We start from the raw sequence: 9,447 nt of genomic DNA, 5'->3' as shown, positions 1-9,447 counted from the left end.
TCTATAGTTTGTTTAACCTTCTATAGAGAAGAGACGTATCATCTTTTTCTTCAGATTCTTCTTCTTCTTCAGCTTGAAAGGCTTTAGCCTTTTCAGACTTTCCCATAGATTTCAGAGCCATAAATTTTCCTTTTTTTTAGGCTCATCTTCTTCAAGCTCTATCTCACGACTTCTCAAATAACTAACCAGTTTATCTAGAACGGTGTTGTTCATCCTTAGACAGTGTCAGCTCTGCTACCATAGGTCTCAATCCCTTAGGTAGACTTCTAATAATCTTCTTAACATGATATGCGGCAGAGTATCCTTTGTTTAGAACCTTCGTTCCTGCCGCAAGATTCTGAAACCTTGAGAACATGTTCTCAACACTTTCATCATCCTTCATTTTGAAGGCTTCATACTTCTGTATCAAGGTAAGCGCCTTGGTTTCTTTCATTTGAGTATTCCCTTCATGAGTCATTCTCAGTGAGTCAAATATCGTCTTGGTTGTATCTCTGTTAGTAATATTTTCATACTCAGTGTATGAAATAACATTCAAAAGAATTTTTTTAGCATTATGATGATTCTTGTAATGTTTCTTTTGTTGGTCAGCCATCACTCTTCTTTCTATCTTGTTACCAGTAGCATCAACATGATGAACGTAGACATCAACTACCATATCTCATAGATCTACATCATGGCCAAGAAAAAAAATTTCTTTTATGTTTTTCCCTTAATCAAACTTTTCTCCATAAAAAGCTGGAGGTTTGGCACTATAGTGGTCTCTTTTACTAACATCAGTTGCAATTGGTGGAGGGATTGTTGCCATTTTTTTCAAAGAATTTTCTGGATTTTTATCTGACACGGTGAAGTGTTTGATAACAATCAATACCAAAACTAGAGCTCTGATACCAACTAAAGATGAAGGAAACACAAGAAAGGTGGGCTGAATTGGGTTTCAAGAATAAAAACTTTTTTTCAACCAAGACAAACAAATAAGGAGCAAGGAGTAAAAATAATGACACGATATTTTTATCATGGTTTGCTGTTAACAAAGATACCTCCAGTCCACCCACCAATGTGATTTTTTCTTCTCCAAAGAACTTAATCCACTATAAGCAAACTAATTATACACAAGGACCTACTGTTAATGTCTTATTGAGACTTCTAACAAATACCCTAGTCTCTCAAGGAACAATATCAATTCACAAGTTGAAATACAAAGGTGTATTTACAAAGATGTTTCTTTATAATTAGGTTACACAAAATGAAATAAAATGAAATAACACAATAATTTTAAGAGCAAAATATGAACAAAATTTCCTGGCTTTATAACTTTTCAATCAAATAGAGTTTCAACATATTTAGAAGTTTTTCACGTAAAAGCTCATGTAAAATTATTCTTACTTTCCATTCTTCCAAGTCTTCTTTATATAGGCATGAAAAGATCTGTTGAAGGGTGAAGATGGAAGTGGTAGACAAAATCGTATCATAGTACAGTCCTTGTGCCACAAAACCTTTTTGATCTTATCTTATAATCTTCAGAGGCTTCAAAATGCATGTTGATGAAGCATGTTTAGAAGGATCAAAGCCTTAAAAAAAGTCTTCAAAACCTTGTCTTCAGAACTTGTTCTCCAGATCCTTGTCTTCAAAATCTTCAAAACTTGGTCTTCAGAACTTGTGCCAAATATCTGAGCTTGAGAATCTTCAAAAGCCCTTTTATCAGAGTCTTCAATTATGCATGGGTTCAAACTAGTTGCTAAAGAAAACGTAAAGTAGGGGAAGATACAAAATCGACCTCCTCGAATGAGGCGACGAAATTGAATGAGGTTGGTTTCATTCAAGAGATCAAATATCTAACATGGATGGTCAACATGTTAATGGTACAAAAAAATTAGACAAGCTTTATACGAAATCCTTGAATGATTGGTCTTCATAATTTTGTGGCTTTACCGATATGAATAAAGCTTGCCACCCCTTTCCACTACCTATCATCAACAGACTTATATACGACACATTTGGCTTCCGAATATTTAGTGTCATGGATGTATATTCAAGTTATAATAAAATAATAATGATTCATAATGAAGCTCAAAAGAAGAAATTAATGACAAATCACGATAAATTTTACTACGAAGTCATGCCTTTTGGGCTGAAGAATGTCGCGACAACGTACCAAAGGCTAATGGACTTTGTCCCTGCCTAAAAATTTGATATGAGTTTGGAAGTATAAAATGACACATGGTCATTAGACCCAAGAAGGAGGAAAACACGAAGAGGATATGAAGTAGACTTTGGCATCATTAAGAAAATATAAAATGCGATTGAATTTGAGCAAGTGTTCGTGTGGAGTGAATGCCAAAAAGTTCCTAGGCTTCATGCTGACAAATTGAGGAATAAAAGAAAACCCATACAAATGTCAAGAAATCATGAACATGAGAAGCGCGACCTTGGTAAATGAGATTTAGTAGGTGAGATGGAGGGTTGCGACACTATCCCGCTTATTATCATACATAGATGACAAATCTATTCATTTATTTGCAACATTGAAGAAGTTAACCAGTTTTGAATGGATATGGGGATTTGAGAAAGTTTTGCAAGAATTGAAAAACTTTTTGGAAGCCCCACCTATACTCATACGTCCAAAAAAGGAGCACATATGTTTCTTTACTTATCAGTAACTACTAGCTCTATAAGTTCAGTCTTAGCCCAGGAATTAGACGAAGGTTAAGTTACTAATCAGAAAATAGAAACCTTTGCTTTGGCAGTCTTCGTTACAACAAGAAAGCCAAGACCTTACTTTCAGGGCCACCGTAGTAATAATAAACCATCCCATCTAACAAGAACCGAAGAACTCAGAGCTGGTGGGAAGAATGGTAGTAAGGGTAGTCAAGCTATCAGAATATGATATCTCCATTATACCCAGAACTAGCATCAAATCCCGACTTTTTGGCATATTTCTTAGTTGAGTTTAGCACACCAAGTGAATTAGAGATCCCACCCACGCGAACTTTATCAATGGATGATTCCTCAGATTTGAAAGCAATTAACGTCGAGATCGTGTCGGGAAGGCAATATCCGAGTTGATCTATTGGATAAGCTCACAAGTATGAAAAATCCGGGTCTAAAAAATCGTGATTCCAATTGCTCTCCTTGCATAAATCAAAGACTCCAATTGGAGTAAGTACAAGAACCAATTGAGCTCTCCTTGCATAAATCAAAGATTTCTAATTAGAGAAAACACAATAATCCACCTGGATCTTCTTGCATAATTCAAAGACTTCAACTGAAGCAAGCACAAGAACTCATTGAACTCTCCTTTCATAAATCAAAGACTCTAACTAGAACAAGCACATGAACCCATCAGTCTCTCTTTGAATAAATCAAATACTACAACTAGAGAAAACATAGGAATCCTCCAAGCTCCCCTTGCATAACTCTGGTATGGTTATCAATTGTTAGAATATACTTAATGAATGTAAGTATTCAATATAATTAATGGTTTTCTTTGACTTTGGATAAATGTGTCTCTTTAATGGTCGAAAAATCACCCTCCACGAGCCGAGAACATCACCAAATCAAATTCTATAATCTTAAAAAAGAGACACCGCATCTTTTTTCAAAAATTTCAAGTCATCACATCCGTGACTAATACTTATGACATGAATGTAAAAAAATATTGTAGAAGAAAAACTTTGCAAATTTTAATTACATATTTTCCTATTGTATTTTTTATTCTAAATAATGTCATTTTTTAAATAAATACAAAATAAAAAAATAAAAAAAGGTATAATTCATTTGATTTTATCAAACTCTTTTTCTACTCCTTCTACTTTATTTAATTCAACCGATTTTAAATCATCCAATAGATAGGTAAATTACAAAAACCGTAATTACAAAAAAGGGACTCCAAAACCAATGAGATATCGTGAAAGCACCTCTGTAGGAAGCTGTTTGTTTAATTTAATTTATTCAAAAAGTGATTTTACTCACTTCCCAAAACACTTCTCTACAATACCTTTCATACCAGCCTTCGAGAACCACTTTTGTGTTCTGTCTAGTATATATATACCTCCATTCCAACACTCTTTTTCCCAATCTCAAACCTTCCCTCCACACAATAACAATCTATATTGCGAGTGTGAAACTCCACTATCATACTATAGAGAACAAGAATAACAAAACTAGTGTGTGAAACCACAAAAGTGATTGTTATATCCAAACAATGGAAATGGCATCAGATAAAGTTGTGGAAACAGTAATAGTTGGAAACTATGAAGAAATGGAAAATGAAGGAAAGCCACAAGACATAAAGTCCAAGTTATCTAACTTCTTATGGCATGGTGGTTCTGCTTATGATGCTTGGTTTAGTTGTGCTTCCAACCAGGTTAATACATATTTCCATATAATGTTTTATTCTATAGTACTTGTTTCCAACAATATATAATGTTTTATTAAGGTTTTAACATGTTACATATATGGTGTTTGACTCAGGTGGCTCAAGTTCTGCTTACGTTGCCATACTCATTTTCTCAACTTGGAATGCTTTCTGGCATACTTTTTCAACTCTTCTATGGCTTACTTGGTAGCTGGACTGCTTACCTCATTAGCATTCTCTATGTTGAATACAGAACAAGAAAAGAAAGAGAAAAAGTTAACTTCAGAAGCCATGTTATTCAAGTAATCCTCATCTTAGTACTTAATTAACTCCATTTAAATTTAATGAAGTTTTAGACAAATTAATTATATATTATTATATGCAGTGGTTTGAAGTTCTTGATGGACTCCTTGGGAAGCACTGGAGAAACGTGGGCTTGGCCTTTAACTGCACATTTCTTCTGTTTGGATCTGTTATCCAACTTATAGCTTGTGCAAGGTATCCATCTATATCTTTATTATTTATTATCATTGTAGCACCGAAACCTCTAGACAAAGGTGTGTCTGGTGTTCGTCATCTGTAGTCTGTACTCATGTATATGTGTTCAATACATATAATTTATTTATTTTTAAAATTATTAACGATGTCAATGTGTTAGTGTCGTGTATGTGTGAGTGGTATAGTTCATTACATGTAGAAAGGAAGTAAACAACATCACATGCATCTCTGTGGTACATTGGGGTTTGCATGAATATGAATATTATGTTAATGAATTAATGTTGTCTGTTTCCTTCAGCAACATATATTACATAAATGATAATCTGGACAAGAGGACTTGGACATACATATTCGGAGCATGTTGTGCAACCACTGTCTTTATTCCCTCATTTCACAACTACAGAATCTGGTCCTTTTTGGGTCTTGTTATGACCACTTACACTGCTTGGTATCTAACAATTGCTGCAATCCTTCACGGTCAGGTAATTAACTAATTAATAATCATCAGAATCTTAATTAGGTACAATATTTTAACATTAACATTACCAGTATTAATTAACTAATGACATGGTTTTGGATTATATGTTGTTGTTATTATTTAGATGGAAGGAGTTAAACACTCAGGTCCAAACAAAATGGTTCTATATTTTACTGGGGCCACAAACATTCTCTACACATTTGGGGGACATGCCGTTACTGTGTAAGACACTCTCAGACATTTATTTAGATTTTTGTCCTTTACGTTTTCACCCCTCATAGTACTATTGTTGGTAGAGCTTAATTGCTTAATTAATTTATTCATTAATTAAAATAACCATGTACTAACAATTTGGACTTAAAAGTCATTTTGATTGTGACTCATCCTTAACTTTTATAGACATAATCTGAACATGAATCTAACCACATCACACATGTCTTCAAGTATCTAGTTTTGAGTCCTGGATAATTTTCAAGTTATTTCTACTTCACTTTAATTCTATCACTTTCCTTGTAGAATCTATTTCCCATAGCATCACTGATGAAAAAAAACAGTGAAAAAATATTTACTGAAAACCACAACTTTTTAACCCCAAAATACCCTTGTTAGGCGTGGGAGGCAAAAAGTGCCACTTTTCTAGAGAATCCATGAGTTTTCTTTTAGCATTTAGCTAGAAAGCCAAGGTTCTTTCTTTCAATTGGCTCTATCATGCTTTTATGCTTTTTATCATGAGGAAGACCCTCATTGGTACATGCATGATGGATCCACCTTTTCATAGTAAATAATGTTCACATTTTCTTCTTCTTTTATTCCAGCTATAGTGAGTAGTACAAAAATGAACAAAATTTATTAATGCTAATAAATACTATTGATTGGTACAGGGAAATAATGCACGCTATGTGGAAGCCACAAAAGTTCAAAGCCATATATTTAATGGCCACCCTTTATGTTCTGACACTGACCCTTCCATCAGCAGTAGCAGTATATTGGGCATTTGGTGATATGCTTCTAAATCACTCCAATGCTTTTGCTCTTCTCCCAAAATCACCCTTCCGTGATATGGCTGTCATTTTAATGCTCATTCACCAAGTATGAACACATTCATTAATTATACTTAACCCATATTTTATCATGTAACACAATTTTATACGTACTAAACATGTTGGAAATTATATATGTTTTGCAGTTTATAACATTTGGATTTGCATGCACTCCATTATACTTTGTTTGGGAGAAAGCAATAGGAATGCATGAGTGCAAAAGTTTGTGCAAACGTGCATTGGTGAGATTACCAGTGGTCATTCCAATATGGTTCTTGGCTATTATTTTCCCTTTCTTTGGTCCCATCAATTCCACCGTTGGATCTCTCCTTGTTAGTTTCACCGTTTACATCATCCCGGCCCTCGCATACATCTTCACCTTCAAATCATCCTCCGCCCGACAGGTATAACATTTTTCATCTCCAATATCTTTGACAGAAGTTTGAAGTCAGTGTGTGAGTTTCTTATGGTTATTGTCATTTTATCTACGGACAAAAAAATATATAAAAAATTTCTTATGACATTGATTATTTCGTTAGAGTGTAGTAATATGTGAAGCTTTAATTAATTGTGGCAACCCAAAAGTTTGACTGATCAGAACTGTACAGCATAGTATATAGCATGCAGTTTTAGAATTTATTTCATTTATTATTTTCGAAGTAAAGCTAGTGATTTGGCAACAGAAAGAATAGGGATATGTAAACGAAAATTGAGTTAGCGTATTGTCACCGTCTAGCAGACCAAACCAAACCCAAGAAATTCTGCCATATTAATATCATGCTTTTGTTTATTTTTTGTGATGCAGAATGCTGTGGAACAACCTCCCAAATTTGTTGGAAGATGGGTAGGAACATTTGTGATCAATGTGTTTATAGTGGTGTGGGTCCTAATTGTGGGATTTGGATTTGGAGGGTGGGCCAGTATGGTGAATTTCATACACCAGATTGATACATTTGGACTCTTCACTAAGTGTTACCAATGTCTTCCTCCACCGTCGGCTCTTCCGGCCATGCCGCCGCCACATCAGGTGAACGCGACCGCGCCTTCGCCTCATCACCACCACCACTGATGGAGAGTTGAGTTGTAATCTTTGATGAATTGAATAGTGAGTGGTGAAGTTTGAAGTGCATGTTCTAGTTGTTGTATGGAGAATGATAAATCAGAAAGTACTTGATCAGTCACATCGTGCATTTGTTATGTATTGGTTGTGTCATGAGTTAGTTATAATCGATGTATTCTTGTTCAATTTCTTTTATTTTATAGCTTTAAGGTAGTTGAGCTTTTTGTCATGGTTAGTTTCATAAGAAGATAAATGAAAAATAAACAAAAAAAAGTTCATGAAATTGCATAGTTTGTTTGTTATTCGATTATCTTCGACTTGCCATATTGCTTTGAAATATTTTAACCCATGGTTCCTATTGGAGTTCAATTAAAAGAGAAAATTAGATGAAAGGTGATTTTTATTATTATACTAATTGGTAATTATAATAAAGCGGATGCACTCAAAGTCGCAAGTATGATTTGATTCTAAATGGTATAAAATGTTTGTTTTTTCCCTAAGACTGCATTTTTTATGTAGTGATCTTGATTTGCTCCATATTTAAGGTCCATAAAAACCATTTAAGAAGATTCTTGATGGATCATAATGGTTAATCTTAATGGCGTCTAACAATCAAATTTTATTGCCAGATTCTAAGTCATAATGTTCTTATTTGCTTATAAATGCTTTGTCTCTCGTTCTCTAATTTGAATAACCTATCCATGTTGGTTTTGGACCAACCTGATTGACTTGGTCTCTTTGTTGGCCTACCTCGATCATCCTCTATTGGACCGATTAGAGATAGGGGTGGGTTCTTCCAAGTCCGAGTTTAGACTCAACCCAAATTATCAGAATGTACATAGTTCCTCAAGCATGAGACCGGTAAAGATGAAATGCTTTAGCAAGAAAGATCGGTTGGTACACATCCCCTCAAACATGAGGCCTACAAGGATGAGGTGTGTTATGGAGAAAGACTGAATTATACATAGTCCTTCAAGTATGAGGCATGTACGAGTGAGATGCATTACGGGGAAATCCAATATTATGCACGGTATTTTCACTACTATGAAAAATGAATACCATAATAGTTGGAAAAGGGACACCACAACGGATGACCAGCCATTGTGAGGTAATGGGTGGTTGTATTTATGATGTTTTCCACCACGAACACGCGACCCTGATTATATGTCAAGTAGCAGGCTACCTACCATAACGATTATTCCAAATAACCGTTAGGATATTTTTTAAAGAAAAATATTTAACAACGGCTTTTCTAAACATCCGTTGTGGTAAATACACTAAATTTATTATTCCCCCCGTCTCATAAAAATGTTCTATTTGAGCAATGCATGGTTCTTAAGAAAATAATTAGATGATTTGATTTTAATGATAAAACTAATATCATTTACTAGAATATCCCCATTAATTATAGTTAATAAAGTAGTTGAATAAAGTGAAAGTTAATAAATATGGTATATTAGTGAAAAATAATAATAAATGTTGCATCGGTATTGTAAAACAATTATTTTGAGACAGAGAAAAAATGCAAATGAGACATTTTTTATGATGTGAAATGCTTATTTCACCAATGCTCACTAAAAATATAACTTTTCATTCAGATCTAGAATATTTTAATATAACAAATTAAGTTATATTAGAAGAACAAATTACATGTTCAATGTTATACAAGAATTCTTCAGCTCTTTATCTGCATTTTACTCTTTAATTGTTAGAACTTGTTTTAATGCTTCTAGTTCTTCAATCTCACTTTCTTCACCTCTAGTTTATTTTGTAACATACTATTTACATTGCAAACTAAATTAGAGGTGAAGGAAGGGGAGGTTACAAAATAAGAAGCATTAAACCAAGTTCTAACTATTAATGAGCAAAATGCAAATAATAGACAGAAGGATTCTTGTCTAGAATTGAACGTGTAACTTGTTTTCAATTATAACTTTATCTATCATATAATAAGTTTCTAATGAAATCCGAAATGTTGTGTATTTGGTAAGGTGTTGGAAAAACAAGCAAACCACAT

At 33.9% G+C, this 9,447-nt stretch overlaps 1 protein-coding gene across 1 annotated transcript; it reads left to right on the top strand.

Annotated features, from left to right (window-relative positions):
• The first annotated feature begins 4,031 nt into the window (after positions 1-4,031).
• On the top strand, positions 4,032-7,616 carry LOC131643151 (auxin transporter-like protein 5). The gene is made up of 8 exons (XM_058913302.1): positions 4,032-4,363; positions 4,471-4,656; positions 4,740-4,852; positions 5,151-5,334; positions 5,455-5,552; positions 6,212-6,419; positions 6,517-6,774; positions 7,176-7,616. The coding sequence occupies exons 1-8, from the start codon at positions 4,202-4,204 to the stop codon at positions 7,437-7,439; spliced, it is 1,473 nt and encodes a 490-aa protein (XP_058769285.1). The 5' UTR covers positions 4,032-4,201; the 3' UTR covers positions 7,440-7,616.
• The last annotated feature ends 1,831 nt before the right edge of the window (positions 7,617-9,447 follow it).

This window comes from Vicia villosa, unplaced genomic scaffold (assembly GCF_029867415.1).
Source record: "Vicia villosa cultivar HV-30 ecotype Madison, WI unplaced genomic scaffold, Vvil1.0 scaffold7, whole genome shotgun sequence".
In the NCBI taxonomy this organism is placed as follows: domain Eukaryota; kingdom Viridiplantae; phylum Streptophyta; class Magnoliopsida; order Fabales; family Fabaceae; genus Vicia; species Vicia villosa.
Note: the sequence above shows the minus strand (reverse complement) of the source record. Positions and strands in the feature narration are given on the sequence as shown.